General features: G+C 44.6%; 1 protein-coding gene across 3 annotated transcripts; it reads left to right on the top strand.

The window, feature by feature from the left end:
• The first annotated feature begins 254 nt into the window (after window positions 1-254).
• On the top strand, window positions 255-15,183 carry LOC139549570 (aldehyde dehydrogenase, dimeric NADP-preferring-like). Of its 3 annotated transcripts, none has more exons than XM_071360207.1 (11): window positions 255-603; window positions 1,577-1,755; window positions 2,050-2,178; window positions 2,545-2,647; window positions 3,024-3,109; window positions 4,011-4,219; window positions 5,604-5,721; window positions 6,063-6,204; window positions 7,124-7,290; window positions 7,602-7,701; window positions 12,456-15,183. In XM_071360207.1, exons 2-11 carry the CDS (start codon window positions 1,600-1,602, stop codon window positions 12,746-12,748), a joined length of 1,503 nt encoding a protein of 500 aa, XP_071216308.1. In that variant the 5' UTR covers window positions 255-603; window positions 1,577-1,599; the 3' UTR covers window positions 12,749-15,183. The 3 variants fall into 3 exon arrangements, with proteins under 3 accessions (XP_071216308.1, XP_071216306.1, XP_071216307.1); XM_071360205.1 differs by having other exon boundaries at window positions 259-603; window positions 11,411-12,574; XM_071360206.1 differs by lacking the exon at window positions 255-603 and having other exon boundaries at window positions 1,714-1,851; window positions 11,411-12,574.
• The last annotated feature ends 1,348 nt before the right edge of the window (window positions 15,184-16,531 follow it).

The following is a 16,531-nucleotide window of genomic DNA, read 5'->3' as shown; positions in this document are numbered from 1 at the left end:
ATTCATAATGGCAAGAAGGACTGAATAACACATTCATAACGGCAAGAAGGACTGTCAAAAAATACATGATAAGAAACAAGGTTTTGTCTGTCGTAAATCTAGGAGACATTAAAAAAAACATACATGTATATTTTAAACATATTTAATTAACTTCATTAATAAAATTCTAGGTCATTTTTAGCTCGTTTTCCATAAAGACAAATAATTGCAAACATGCAAAAAACGGCTAATTTGAGTAGGCTACGGTCTGCTGCTAAACCGATACCACCCGTCGCCTCGAGCAATAAATTAACGTGAATCTCACGGTTACGTCAGTGAGGCAGAACCTGGGAAGAACAGAAGGTACCGTACTGTGGCATAATGTAGTTCACCTCCTTGGTAATGAGACATCGATAGCAGCGCGTTTTTTTCACGTGGTGACTGCCTTTTTATTTTATGCAAGAAGTTTGCGCAGAATAGTAAAGTATCTGATATCGGTTTTTTAAACACTGTCCCGCAGGATTTAACTTTTCAGAAGTGTATTTTTTGTCATTCATTTTTCCGATTCATGGATGGAATTTATTGACAACAGACAATAATCCTGCGTGCTTCTTTTATTCATGTGTGAGTATTGGAAACGTTGTTTTATTTTTATTTTATGTATTTGATGATGTAGTTAAGCTTATTCAACAGACAAAATACTGTTCAGTACTTATTGTACGGGTGAAAGCATCGTAATTTACCAGTTCATGCTTATTTCAACATATTTGACAACCAACATATTGTAAACTAAGTCAAATTTTATATTCCACATTTTGATTGATGGTAGAGAAAACAAACAACTGAATAGTACTTTCAAAGTACTGTCGACCCTGTAGTTACTCTTCTATTGTAGACCGTGCTTTGTACTTTCGTACTCGTCCTCTGTTGAATCCCGCTGCACATCAGCTCAAAGTTGATTAGATAATATACTCTTCAAGAAAAATACAGTAGACCTACCTCATGTTTGTTCATTTTAAGCAGACCACAAAAGCAATGGACATTTATTTGATGGTTTGGGATAATTCTCTGCACTTTCTTCACGTGAGTATTCATAGGCATATCTATGATAAACCAATGTACTGTAACTATTCAAAACAATTATCTTTCATAAGAAATGTAGTTAAATACAGTATATAGCCATGTATGATATAAGTATAAGGATGGGCATGCATATTTGAGTTATTCCGTGCCTATTGTACCTGTGTCTGTCTGCTGTACTTTACAGGTGGCCTTTCTAGGGAGTTTTTCTTAGCCACCGTGCTTCTACACCTGCATTGCTTGCTGTTTGGGGTTTTAGGCTGGGTTTCTGTACAGCACTTTGAGATATTAGCTGATGTACGAAGGGCTATATAAAATAAACTTGATTTGATTTGATTTGATATTCTAGTGACATGTACCTGTGTCTGTCTGCTGTACTTTACAGGTGTATTCTAGTGACAAGTACCTGTGTCTGTCTGCTGTACTTTACAGGTGTATTCTAGTGACATGTACCTGTGTCTATCTGAACCTGGTGTACTTTGTGTGTACTTAAAGTGGCTGTGTGTTTACTGTTCAGGTGTGTGCTGGTGACCGGTTACCATGGAGAAGCAGGCGGTGCAGAGGGCCAGAGAGGCTTTCCTCGCTGGGCGGTCGCGACCCCTGGAGTTCAGAGTTCACCAGCTCAAGTCCCTCCAGAGGATGATCACAGACAGACAGGGAGAGATCGCCACCGCCCTCAAACAGGACATCAACAGGGTAAAAGCTTCAAACATACAGTAGTTCGTTACATGGAGCTGTGATAGTCTGAGGCCAACTGTGACACCTTCGATAAGAGCCAATTAAATGAGCCTTGTAAGTATATCACAAACTATCACGCCTCTGAACTATGAATTATGTCTTCCTCAGCAGCTTTTGAAAGTTTAAAGTGTTGGGAATAACTGTACAAATACACAGACTTATACATTTAGATAATTTTGCAAAGACTTTCAGTAAGTTTACTGTGGAAATAGCCGTGTCTCACATCAGTAAACCTCACCTTGCGTTCCACAGAGCCAGTACGACACCCCGCTGTTTGAGCTGATCGGCCTGGAGAATGAGATCAGCCTGGCTGTGTCGAAGCTGGCCCAGTGGGCTGCTCCTCGGCCTGTAGAGAGGAACCTCCTCACCATCTCAGACCAGGTACGGTATGGAAGACTTATCATTGCACTACATCAGTCCATTTACACTGAGCTACACTGTTAGAAACAAAGTTATATCTAGAACCTAAAATGGTTCTGCCGCTGTCCCCTTTGAATAACCCTTTCAACAGAGGGTTCTACTTGGAACTCAAAAGGGTTCTACTTGGAACTCAAAAGGGTTCTACTTGGAACTCAAAAGGTTTCCACTTGGAACTCAAAAGGCTTCCACTTGGAACTCAAAAGGGTTCTACTTGGAACTCAAAAGGGTTCTACTTGGAACTCAAAAGGGTTCCACTTGGAACTCAAAAGGGATGAATAAAGTTTAATGTAATGTACTGTACTGTAATGTAATGTAATGTACTTGAAGGCGTACATCCAGCCGGAGCCCCTGGGAGTGGTCCTCATTATCGGGGCCTGGAACTACCCCTGGGCCCTAACCCTGCAGCCCCTGGTCGGGGCTATCGCTGCAGGTACGCCCCAACGACCCCCCCCCACCCACCCCTCCATTCCTATTCCTCCTTAGCTGTGTAATCTTCAGCTTCCCCCTCCACTCCTACTTTTCACTGTAGTTGTCTCTCCATCCCTCACTGACACGGACACACAGCATTATCCATCTCCCTAGATGTCTGGCATTCTGCTACCACTGAGTGATGTCATCCCATTCACACACACACACTGTTAGTGATGTTATCCCATTCACACACACACACTGTTAGTGATGTCATCCCATTCACACACTGTTCATTCTCCCTCCCTCCCTCCCTCCCTCCCTCCCTCCCTCCCTCCCTCCCTCCCTCCCTCCCTCCCTCCCTCCCTCCCTCCCTCCCTCCCTCCCTCCCTCCCCAGGCAATGCAGCTGTGGTGAAGCCGTCTGAGCTGAGTGAATACTCTGCTAGTCTCCTCAAAGCTCTGCTCCCACGATACCTGGACCAGGTCCCTATTCTATTCCCCCTTGTCTGCTGTATGAGAATACTGTATGGCACCCTATTCCCTATATAGTGCACTACTTTAGACAAGAACCCTATGGGCCCTGGTCAAAAGTAGTGTACTATATAGGTAATAGGGTGCCATTTGGGACACTACCCTATATATACTGAGTGTATAAAACATTAGGAACACCTGTTCTTTCCATGACATAGACTGACCAGGTGAAAGCAACTCAATATTAGGAAGGTGTTCTTAATGTTTTGTACACTCAGTTTTTGAGAGCAATCTGAGCTGAACTGTTTTAGTCCTGTGACTGTGAGCCAATAGTCAGCGATTTAGCTCCAATATTACAGCAGCACCTTTAGTATAGTGATGTAGTATAGACAAGTCCTCTATTGCTGTGATGTCATACATACATACTGGCTACATCCTGCTGTCTTGAGTTAGTGTCCTATACACGTTGTAACGGGATAGTACACAGGATGTTTAAAGGGATAGTTCACAGCACGCTTAAAGGAATAGGTCACAGTACGCTTAAAGGGATAGTTCAAAGATTGTTTAAAGGGATAGTTCACGGCGTGTTTAAAGGGATAGTTCACAGCGTGTTTAAAGGGATAGTAGACAGCATGCTTAAAGGGATAGTTCACAGCGTGTTTAAAGGGATAGTTCACAGCACGCTTAAAAGGATAATTCACAGCATGTTTTAAGGGATAGTTCACAGCGTGTTTAAAGAGATAATTCACAGCGTGTTTAAAGGGAGGTTCACAGCGTGTTTAAAGGGATAGTTTACAGCATGCTTAAAGGGATAGTACACAGCACGCTTAATTTGCAAGCATCTTAGCATGCATCTAAGCAGCTTTGGTTCTGGGATGAACTGTCCTGTTAATAAATGTTGGGGTCTTTCAAGGAGCTGTACCCTGTAGTGTGTGGGGGCGTGTCAGAGACCCAGGAGTTGCTGCGTCAGCGTTTCGACCACGTCTTCTACACAGGGAACTGCACTGTGGGTAAACTGGTGATGGAGGCCGCAGCCCGACACCTCACCCCCGTGACCCTGGAGCTGGGGGGGAAGAGCCCCTGTTACATCGATAAGGACGTCGACCTCAGAGTTGCATGCCGGTCAGTAACCCCCAATGCAGTTCATAGTAATTACCTTTGGTCTGTAATACCTGTGGTCTGTAATACATGTGTTCTGTAATACATGTCGTCAGTAATATAGCAGCCATATTGTTGGTCAAGGTAACAGCCCCACCACCTGTTGCTATCAGCGAGAGATGACATAGTGAGCTAGCTTTAGCAGTTAGCATCTTTGATAGGGAATTTTGTGCTAGTTAGCATTTTTGATAGGGAGTTTTGTACTAGTTAGCATCTTTGATAGGGAGTTTTGTACTAGTTAGCATCTTTGATAGGGAGTTTTGTACTAGTTAGCATATTTGATAGGGAGTTTTGTACTAGTTAGCATCTTTGATAGGGAGTTTTGTACTAGTTAGCATCTTTGATAGGGAGTTTTGTACTAGTTAGCATCTTTGATAGGGAGTTTTGTACTAGTTAGCATCTTTGATAGGGAGTTTTGTACAAGTTAGCATCTTTGATAGGGAGTTTTGTACTAGTTAGCATCTTTGATAGGGAGTTTTGTACTAGTTAGCATCTTTGATAGGGAGTTTTGTACTAGTTAGCATCTTTGATAGGGAGTTTTGTACTAGTTAGCATCTTTGATAGGGAGTTTTGTACTAGTTAGCATCTTTGATAGGGAGTTTTGTACTAGTTAGCATCTTTGATAGGGAGTTTTGTACTAGTTAGCATCTTTGATAGGGAGTTTTGTACTTGTTAGCATCTTTGATAGGGAGTTTTGTACTAGTTAGCATCTTTGATAGGGAGTTTTGTACTTGTTAGCATCTTTGATAGGGAGTTTTGTACTAGTTAGCATCTTTGATAGGGAGTTTTGTACTAGTTAGCATCTTTGATAGGGAGTTTTGTACTAGTTAGCATCTTTGATAGGGAGTTTTGTACTAGTTAGCATCTTTGATAGGGAGTTTTGTACTAGTTAGCATCTTTGATAGGGAGTTTTGTACTATTTAGCATCTTTCCATAGCAAAGCAGTTTCAGCTAACGTGTATTAGCTTAGCATTGTGGCTAATGTTTTGGCAGTTGGTGATGTAGAAAGTTGAGAAAGATGTGAGGAGCAGGATTTAAGGGTTGCAAAATTGTAAAAACGTTCCCAAAATTCCCCAGAAATCCCTTTCGAGAGATTCCCGGAGTTATAAGGGACTAAGCAGGAAATACATCATTTTTTAATCCTAAAGGTTCGTTATATGGGTCGTTATATGTAATGAGATAACAGCATGCTTAGCTCCTTTTACAAATCATCAGAATGCTTGAATCTGAAAAATGGTGTATGTGAAAGATGAAATATGTATGTGAAAGATGCATATTGATTTGATGTCTGTGGTTTATTTATTGTTTTATTTTTGCTCTTCATGTTGGTTTTGTTCATCCACCACAGGCGTATCACTTGGGGGAAGTTTGTGAACTGCGGTCAGACATGCATCGCCCCAGACTACATCCTGTGTGAACCCAGCATCCAGAACAGAGTGGTGGAGGGCATCCGACAGACACTACTGGTCTCTTACGTCCTGTCTATCTCTACTGTAGCTAGTTAGCAAGGATGCTACGATAGCTCTGCCAATGGATTACTACTCTATTACATTGTGTATTAATGTACACAGTATGGTATCAATTCAGATTTTCAATTCAGTCAATTCAGGAAGTGAAATGAAATGATTAGATTCCTAAAATAAAACACTCAGGGGCGAAAGTCCATAGTTTTCTATGAGAATTTTCCCAATTTATGAATTTAATTTCAATTCACTTCCAGAATTGACCCCAACTCTGATTGACTGTAGGTAGCAACCCCTTACTCTCAGCCAGCATCTAATCTATACGTTGTTTTCCTTAATCCTAGGAGTTTTATGGGCCGGACCCCAAATCGTCCCCTGACTACGGCCGCATCATCAACCAGCGCCACTTCAACCGCGTGATGACTCTACTGGAGGGCTACACGGCAACAGTAGGGGGGCAGAGTGACGCGTCACAACGCTATATTGGTAGGCAGTCTCATTGGGCTCACAGATATTTGGTGACACATTAGTTAGTAGTTGGCAGACTTGGGTTTTAATAATATTACTGTATTTCCCCTTGGGTTTTAATAATATTACTGTTTTTCCCCTTGGGTTTGAATAATATTACTGTATTTCCCCTTGGATTTGAATAATATTACTGTATTTCCCCTTGGGTTTGAATAATATTACTGTATTTCCCCTTGGGGTTTAATAATATTACTGTATTTCCCCTTGGGTTTTAATAATATTACTGTATTTCCCCTTGGGTTTTAATAATATTATTGTATTTCCCCTTGAGTTTTAATAATATTACTGTATTTCCCCTTGGGTTTTAATAATATTACTGTATTTCCCCTTGGGTTGCAACATTCCCAGAACCTTTCCCAAAGTTCCAAGGTTTTTCAGAAATCACAATTAGAGAATTACATTTAAAAACATTTTTTTAAACATTTGAGTCATTTAGCAGATGCTCTTGTCCAGAGTAGTGAGTGCATCCAATTTAATTTGTACTGGTCCCCCGTGAGAATCAAACCCACAACCCTGCCGTTGCATGGGACCAAGTGTGGCTCTGTTGGAGGATTCCCTCCCTGCTTCGGCTCTCTTGATTCCAGGAATCTCTCAACTGGGATTGCTCTAACTGGGATTGCTCTAACTGGGATTGCTCTAACTGGGATTGCTCTAACTGGGATTGCTCTAACTGGGAATCCTCTAACTGGGAATCCTCAAACTGGGATTGCTCTAACTGGGATTGCTCTAACTGGGAATCCTCAAACTGGGATTGCTCTAACTGGGATTGCTCTAACTGGGAATGCTCTAACTAAGAATTTACTAATTGAGAATCCTCCAGCTGGGATTCTTTCTGAAACACTTGGTCTGTCAAAAATGTTGACCCCTGACCCCTCAGCCCCCACGGTGGTGAAGGACGTGCCCCCACAGGCTAGGCTGATGCAGGAGGAGATCTTCGGCCCCCTGTTGCCCATAGTGACCGTCAGCGACATAGATGACGCCATCCACTTCATCAACGAGAGAGAGAAGCCCCTGGCGCTCTACGTCTTCTCCTCCAACAAGAAGGTAAGGTCTGGAGGGAGCTAGTGAGCAACCTATGGAGTAGGGCTGAAATCCAAAATGGAGGACAAGGTGGAGATTACACCTGCCAAATCCACTCAAATCTCCACAATTTGGGCATATGATTTAGGTGTTCATTTTGAAATTGGGCATGGGTCACTTTTAGTTGAGCTCCTGTTGAAATGTAGTTTATATACTGTAAGGAGGTCTACTGTTACTGTGGCAACAACAATTGTCCTTATTTTGGGTACGTACAGTATGTATTTACATATGATGGGCTGACAAAAGACCTCCCTCTTTCTGTCTCTGTCAATAAGGTGATAAAGCGAATGCTGGCTGAGACGACCAGTGGAGGGGTGACCGTCAATGACGTCATTATGCACTACACCCTCAGCTCTCTGCCCTTTGGGGGTGTAGGTAAGGAAACTGTCTTATAAAACTGTTAGGCTTTAGGATACGGCCTAGCCTAGCCTTTAGGATACGGCCTAGCCTAGCCTTTAGGATACGGCCTAGCCTTTAGGATACGGCCTAGCCTAGCCTTTAGGATACGGCCTAGCCTTTAGGATACGGCCTAGCCTAGCCTTTAGGATACGGCCTAGCCTAGCCTTTAGGATACGGCCTAGCCTTTAGGATACGGCCTAGCCTAGCCTTTAGGATACGGCCTAGCCTAGCCTTTAGGATACGGCCTAGCCTAGCCTTTAAGATACGGCCTAGCCTAGCCTTTAGGAAACGGCCTAGCCTAGCCTTTAGGATACGGCCTAGCCTAGCCTTTAGGATACGGCCTAGCCGAACCTTTAGGATACGGCCTAGCCTAGCCTTTAGGATACGGCCTAGCCTAGCCTTTAGGATACGGCCTAGCCTAGCCTTTAGGATACGGCCTAGCCTAGCCTTTAGGATACGGCCTAGCCTAGCCTTTAGGATACGGCCTAGCCTAGCCTTTAGGATACGGCCTAGCCGGACCTCTGGTGAATATAGTGTTGGTTGGCACGCTAGCCGGTATTGGGACGATTCTGGTTAACTGACTGCAGCTGATATGATGGCATGCCACTGCCGGCCCAACCACACCTTGCCACTAAAGTAGTCATGCCTACGACAGTCCAATGGTGGCTTGCCTGCAGCAGACAGATAGACTGTGTCTAAATCCACCCTCTGACAGTAGTGAGCAGTAATATGTGTATATACAGTATATTAGATATACGTCACATAAAACTCGTAATAAAGACTAAGTAATTAACCTATTTTAAAATGTTTATATGACTCTATAAAGACAATTAAAATATACAAGCAACTCGTTAGACAATGAGCTGACGTTGACTAAGCAAGAATTGGGTCTGAGAATTGTCTATATCAAAGGCAGATGTTTAATTAACATTGGAACAATGAATGGATAAACATACCAGGCATGAAGCTTAAGTTACAAACATTAACAAGCATTATTCCAACCATATGGATCCTCAAGTTAACTTATAGGACAAAGCATGAAGCTTAAGTTACAAACATTAACAAGCATTATTCCAACCATATGGATCCTCAAGTTAACTTATAGGACAAAGCAGGAACTGGATACAGGTTAAGAGAGAGAACCAAAGCTTGAGTTACAAACATTAACAAGCATTATTCCAACCATATGGAGATTAACTTATAGGGCAAAGCATGAACAAAGCGATGCTTACTAGACCAGAAGCCTAGAAGTCTAGGAAAGGAGAATTGATCATACAAGCTTCCTCCATGAACTGGATACAGGTTAAGAGAGAGAACCAAAAGCATTTCATTACACATCGGGACGGCAGGGTAGCCTAGTGGTTAGAGCGTTGGACTAGTAACCGAAAGGTTACCATGAACTGGATACAGGTTAAGAGAGAGAACCAAAAGCATTTCATTACACATCGGGACGGCAGGGTAGCCTAGTGGTTAGAGCGTTGGACTAGTAACCGAAAGGTTACCATGAACTGGATACAGGTTAAGAGAGAGAACCAAAAGCATTTCATTACACATCGGGACGGCAGGGTAGCCTAGTGGTTAGAGCGTTGGACTAGTAACCGAAAGGTTACCATGAACTGGATACAGGTTAAGAGAGAGAACCAAAAGCATTTCATTACACATCGGGACGGCAGGGTAGCCTAGTGGTTAGAGCGTTGGACTAGTAACCGAAAGGTTACCATGAACTGGATACAGGTTAAGAGAGAGAACCAATGCATTTCATTACATGTGTAACATCTGAAGGTGGAATCTTCTCAACTCCAAACCAACCACCATTGACCAATCAAACCATACCAAGTTTACAGTAACCTAAACACTCCCAGGCCCGATCTCCACAGAGATCATGCATATAGATAGCTTCAGAGTCCTCTTTAGGGGACAAGTTACCACAAAGATCATATATAGAGTCCTTTTTAGGGGACAAGTTACCACAGAGATAATACATATAGAGTCATCTTTAGGGGACAAGTTACCATAGAGATAATCCATATAGAGTCCTCTTTAGGGGACAAGTTACCATGGAGATCATACATATAGAGTCCTCTTTAGGGGACAAGTTACCACAGAGATCATACATATAGAGTCCTCTTTAGGGGACAAGTTACCACAGAGATCATACATATAGAGTCCTCTTTAGGGGACAAGTTACCACAGAGATCATATATATATAGTCCTCTTTAGGGGACAAGTTACCACAGAGATAATACATATAGAGTCCTCTTTAGGGGACAAGTTACCATAGAGATAATACATATAGAGTCCTCTTTAGGGGACAAGTTACCACAGAGATAATACATATAGAGTCCTCTTTAGGGGACAAGTTACCACAGAGATAATACATATAGAGTCCTCTTTAGGGGACAAGTTACCACAGAGATAATACATATAGAGATCCTCTTTAGGGGACAAGTTACCACAGAGATCATATATATATAGTCCTCTTTAGGGGACAAGTTACCACAGAGATCATACATATAGAGTCCTCTTTAGTGGACAAGTTACCATAGAGATAATACATATAGAGTCCTCTTTACGGGACAAGTTACCATAGAGATAATACATATAGAGTCCTCTTTACGGGACAAGTTACCATAGAGATAATACATATAGAGTCCTCTTTAGGGGACAAGTTACCACAGAGATAATACATATAGAGTCCTCTTTAGGGGACAAGTTACCATAGAGATAATACATATAGAGTCCTCTTTACGGGACAAGTTACCATAGAGATAATACATATAGAGTCCTCTTTAGGGGACAAGTTACCATAGAGATAATACATATAGAGTCCTCTTTAGGGGACAAGTTACCACAGAGATCATACATATAGAGTCCTCTTTAGGGGACAAGTTACCACAGAGATAATCCATATAGATAAAATCAGTTATCCTTAGTGAACAAGTTTCTGATAGATACCAGGGGCTGAGTTGAAGGGTAGCGTGTCCTTGGGACAGTGTTGGAAGGTAGCGTGTCTTTGGGATAGTGTTGGAAGGTAGCGTGTCCTTGGGACAGTGTTGGAAGGTAGTGTGTCCTTGGGACAGTGTTGGAAGGTAGCGTGTCCTTGGGACAGTGTTGGAAGGTAGTGTGTCCTTGGGACAGTGTTGGAAGGTAGCGTGACCTTGGGACAGTGTTGGAAGGTAGCGCGTCCTTGGGACTGAGCTGGAGGATAACACGTCCTTGGGACTGAGCTGGAGGGTAGCATGTCTTTGGGGCTGAGATGGAGGGTAGCGTGTCTTTGGGACTGAGTTGGAGGGTAGCATGTCTTTGGGACTGAGATGGAGGGTAGCGTGTCTTTGGGACTGAGTTGGAGGGTAGTGTGTCTTTGGGACTGAGTTGGAGGGTAGCCTGTCTTTGGGGCTGAGATGGAGGGTAGTGTGTCTTTGGGACTGAGTTGGAGGGTAGCATGTCTTTGGGGTTGAGTTGGAGGGTAGTGTGTCTTTGGGACTGAGTTGGAGGGTAGCGTGTCTTTGGGACTGAGTTGGAGGGTAGTGTGTCTTTGGGACTGAGATGAAGGGTAGCCTGTCTTTGGGACTGACATGGAGAAATGCTGCTAGACCGTCATGCAGCTAACACCTAATCCTTAACAAGTCACATGACCCTTTGACCCCTCATCTGACCCTAGCCCTGTGACCTCTGAACCCCACAGGTCAGAGTGGAACAGGAAGGTATCATGGGAAGCACACCTTTGACCAGTTCAGCCATCATCGGGCGTGTCTGGTCAAGTCCCTGGGCATGGAGGAGATCAACGTGGTGCGGTATCCACCCCAGAACCACCAGAAGGCTCGCAGGGTCAGGCTGGCCATGAGGACCCCACTGGTCGACTTCTCTAGGAAAACCTACATCTGGGCCGTGGCAGCCACAGTGTTTGCTTTCGGTCTCTTGGTCACCTTGACTGCCATTCTGCTAATTGCTGGTGGCTTGAACTGCACCTGTTGGAGACTGTGGCAAATCTGGCGCTAGCCGGTCTTAAGCTGTATTGGCCGACGTACATTCAACGAAAGACATGTCCCAGTGCCTGTGTCTGGTTACCCTGGCTTTAGAATAATGTCTAATGTCTTTGTGTGTCTGACACTGTAACTAAACTCACAACCCTGGTAGTGCGAACCCCTGACTGCTGTTAGTGGTGTCAGCTTGCCATCACCGATCCTCTGTAATGACGACGAGCCACTGATTTTGCCGATGGCGGGCTGCTGTTTGCTTTGCTAGATGTGTTTTTCTGATCTTCCGTTTTAATCTATAATTTCATTTTAAACTAACAGCCAATGTATGGTTTATCTTTGTTTGTTTAAAGATTGCCAAAGAACTGAAAAGTTAGATCTATCTTTTTTAGAAAGGGGGATACCTAGTCAGTTGTACAACTGAATGCATTCAACCGAAATGTGTCTTCCGCATTTAACCCAACCCCTCTGAATCAGAGAACCACCTGACTGCTTTCACATATATCCTAAATAATAGAATAGGTTTACTGGAGTGGAAAGCAGTATACAGTAGCCAACATAGGGAATCCTTGAATTTGGACTATGGTTGAAAAATTCCAGCAACTTTCCCAAATGTCCCAGGTTTGCCCGAAATCCTGGTTGGAGGATTCTGGATTTCCTATTTAGTCTTTCCTGATTCCAGGAATCTTCCAACAGGGATTTCTGGGAAACTTGAACATCATAACATCTAACATCTCTAACCCCACTCCACAGGTCAGAGTGGAACAGGAAGGTATCATGGGAAGCACACCTTTGACCAGTTCAGCCATCATCGGGCGTGTCTGGTCAAGTCCCTGGGCATGGAGGAGATCAACATGGTGCGGTACCCACCCCAGAACCACCAGAAGGTTCGCAGGGTCAGGCTGGCCATGAGGACCCCACTGGTCGACTTCTCCAAGGGCACCTACATCTGGGCCGTAGCGGCGTCCATTGTGGCTCTGGGACTCCTGGTCGCCCTGACTGTGGTTCTAATACTAGCGGCTGGTGTCAGCTGCACCTGTTTGTGATTGGTGGATAGACACAGGGAAGTTAGGGTTGCACATTTTGGTATCTTCCCCAAAATCCCCCGGTGTTCCAGATATCCCTATTGGAGGATTTCGGATTTCCTGCTTCTTCCCTTATGATTCCTGGAATCTTCCTACCTTTCTCAGGAAAACCTGGTAATTTTGGGAAAGAGTAGAGACACCATAGACTGTGGTATTAATACATTAATGTCAAGTCATGATGTGATTATTGTTGCATCCTACCTCTCCTCTCTCCTCTCTCTCCTTCTCTCTGTTCTCTCCTATATCTCTATCCTCTCTCCTCTCTCCCCTCTCTGTTCTCTCCTATATCTCTCTCCTCTCTCCCCTCTCTCCTTCTCTCTGTTCGCTCCTATATCTCTCTCCTCTCTCTCCTTCTCTCTGTTCTCTCCTATATATCTCCTCTCTTCCCTCTCTCCTCCTCTCTGTTCGCTCCTATATCTCTCCCCTCTGTCCTCTCTCTCCTTCTATCTGTTCTCTCCTATATCTCCCCTCTCTCCCCTCTCTCCCCTCTCTCCTTCTCTCTGTTCTCTCCTGTATCTCTCCTCTCTTCCCTCTCTCCTTCTCTCTGTTCTCTCCTATATCTCTCTCCTCTCTCCCCTCTCTCCTTTTCTCTGTTCTCTCCTATTTCTCTCCTCTCTCCTTCTCTCTGTTCGCTCCTAAATCTCTCCCCTCTCTCCCCTCTCTTCTCTCTTTCCTCTCTTTCCTCTCTCTTTCCTCTCTTTCCTCTCTCTACCCTCTCTCCCCTCTCTTTCCTCTCTTTCCTCTCTCCATCACCCTCCTGAAATTGTTGTGTGTGTCTGTCTGTACAGCAGACATACAGTGCATTCAGAATGTTTCAGACTCCTTCACTTTTTCCACATTATGTTACGTTACAGCCTTATTCTAAAATGTATTACATTTTCTCTCATCAATCTACACATAATACCCCATAATGACAAAGCAAAAACTGGTTTTTAGAATTGTTTACAAATGTATAAAAAATCATCTGAAATATCATATTTACACAAGTATTCAGATCCTTTACTCAGTACTTTGTTGAAGCAGCTTTGGCAGCGATTACAGCCCTGAGTCTTCTTGGGTATGATGCTACAAGCTTGGCACACCTGTATTTGGGGAGTTTCTCCAATTCTTCTCTGCAGATCCTCTCAAGCTCTATCAGGTTGGATGGGAAGCGTTGCAGCACAGCTATTTTCAGGTCTCTCCAGAGATGTTCGATTGGGTTCAAGTCCGGATGTTGGCTGGGCCACTCAAGGACATTCAGAGACTTGTACTGAAGCCACTCCTGCGTTGTCTTGGCTGTATGCTTAGAGTCGTTGTCCTGTTGGAAGGTGAACCTTCACTCTGGAGCAGGTTTTCATCAAGGATCTCTCTGTACTTTGCTCTCCATTCATATTTTTCTCGATCCTGACTAGTTTCCCAGTCCCTGCTGCTGAAAAACATCCCCACAGCATGATGCCGCCACCACCATGCTTCACTGTAAGTATTGTGCCAGGTTTCCTCCTGTGACGCTTGGAATTCAGGCTAAATTCAGGCTAAAGAGTTCAATGTTGGTTTCCTCAGACAATCTAGTTTCTCATGGTCTGAAAGTCCTTTAGGTGCCTTTTAGCAAACTCCAAGCGGGCTGTCATGTTCCTTTTAATGAGGAGTGGCTTCCATGTGGCCACTCTACCGTAAAGGCCTGATTGGTGGAGTGCTGTCAGAGTGAACTGTGACCATCGTGTTCTTGGTCACCTCCCTGACCAAGTCCCTTCTCCCCGATTGCTCAGTTTGGCCGCGCGGCCAGCTCTAGGAAGAGTCTTGGTAGTTCCAAACTTCTTCCATTTAAGAACAATGGAGGCCACTGTGTTCTTGGGGACCTTCAATGCTGCAGAAATGTTTTGGTACCTTCCCCAGATCTTGTCATGTTTTGTCTTTGATCATGTCTTGTCCCTGTGCTTCCCTCTGCTGGTCTTATTAGGTTCTTTCCCTCTTTCTCTCTCTCTCTCTCCTCCTGCCTCTCTCCCTCTCCCGCTCTCTCTCTCTATCGTTCCGTTCCTGCTCCCAGCTGTTTCTCATTCTCCTAACGACCTCATTTACTCTTTCACACCTGTCCCCTATTTTGCCCTCTGATTAGAGTCCCTATTTCTCCCTCTGTTTTCCGCTTCTGCCTGGTCGGATTCTTGTTTGATGTTTGCTGTTCCTGTGTCCTTGTTCCGCCCTGTCGTGTTCTTTGCCTTCTTCAGATGCTGCGTGTGAGCAGGTGTCTATGTCAGCTACGGCCAGTGCCTTCCTGAAGCGACCTGCAGTCTGTGGTCGCGTCTCCAGTCGTTCCTCTCTATTGACGAGAGGATTTCAGTTTCCTGTTTTGGATTGACCATTGATAATTCCAGGAGAATCATTATTTGTTTAATACTGGAATAAAGACTCTGTTACTATTACGTCGCTTTTGGGTCCTCATTCACCAGCATAACAGAAGAATCCGACCAAGAATGGACCCAGCGACTACGGATTCTCGCAACACTGCCGTCGAGATCCAGGGAGCAATGCTCGGCAGACACGAGCAGGAATTGTCTGCTGCTCGTCATGCCGTTGAGACCCTGGCCGCTCATGTCTCCGATCTCTCAGGACAGTTTCAGAGTCTTCGTCTCGTGCCACCAGCTACTTCCTGGTCTTCCGAGTCTCCGGAGCCTAGGGTTAATAACCCACCATGTTACTCTGGGCAGCCCACTGAGTGTCGCTCCTTTCTCACCCAGTGTGATATTGTGTTCTCTCTCCAGCCCAACACATACTCAGGAGAGAGAGCTCGGATCGCTTACGTCATATCACTCCTTACTGGTCGGGCTCGGGAGTGGGGCACAGCTATCTGGGAGGCAAGGGCTGAGAGTTCTAACGTTTATCAGAACTTTAAGGAGGAGATGATACGGGTTTTTGATCGTTCAGTTTTTGGGAAGGAGGCTTCCAGGGCCCTGGCTTCCCTATGTCAAGGTGATCGATCCATAACGGATTACTCTATAGAGTTTCGCACTCTTGCTGCATCCAGTGACTGGAACGAGCCGGCGTTGCTCGCTCGTTTTCTGGAGGGACTCCACGCTGAGGTTAAGGATGAGATTCTCTCCCGGGAGGTTCCTTCCAGCGTGGACTCTTTGATTGCACTCGCCATCCGCATAGAACGACGGGTAGATCTTCGTCACCGAGCTCGTGGAGGAGAGCTCGCGTTAACGGTGTTTCCCCTCTCCGCATCTCAACCATCTCCTCCCATCGGCTCAGAGACTGAGCCCATGCAGCTGGGAGGTATTCGCATCTCGACTAAGGAGAGGGAACGGAGAATCACCAACCGCCTTTGCCTCTATTGCGGTTCTGCTGGACATTTTGTCATGTCATGTCCAGTAAAGGGCCAGAGCTCATCAGTAAGCGGAGGGCTACTGGTGAGCGCTACTACTCAGGTCTCTCCATCAAGATCCTGTACTACCTTGTCGGTCCATCTACGCTGGACCGGTTCGGCTGCTTCCTGCAGTGCCTTGATAGACTCTGGGGCTGAGGGTTGTTTTATGGACGAAGCATGGGCTCGGAAACATGACATTCCTCTCAGACAGTTAGGGAAGCCCACGCCCATGTTCGCCTTAGATGGTAGTCCTCTCCCCAGTATCAGATGTGAGACACTACCTTTAACCCTCACAGTATCTGGTAACCACAGTGAGACCATTTCCTTTTTGATTTTTCGTTCACCTTTTACACCTGTTGTTTTGGGTCATCCCTGGCTAGTATGTCATAATCCTTCTATTAATT

This window comes from Salvelinus alpinus, chromosome 22, assembly GCF_045679555.1.
Source record: "Salvelinus alpinus chromosome 22, SLU_Salpinus.1, whole genome shotgun sequence".
NCBI lineage: Eukaryota > Metazoa > Chordata > Actinopteri > Salmoniformes > Salmonidae > Salvelinus > Salvelinus alpinus.
Note: the sequence above shows the minus strand (reverse complement) of the source record. Positions and strands in the feature narration are given on the sequence as shown.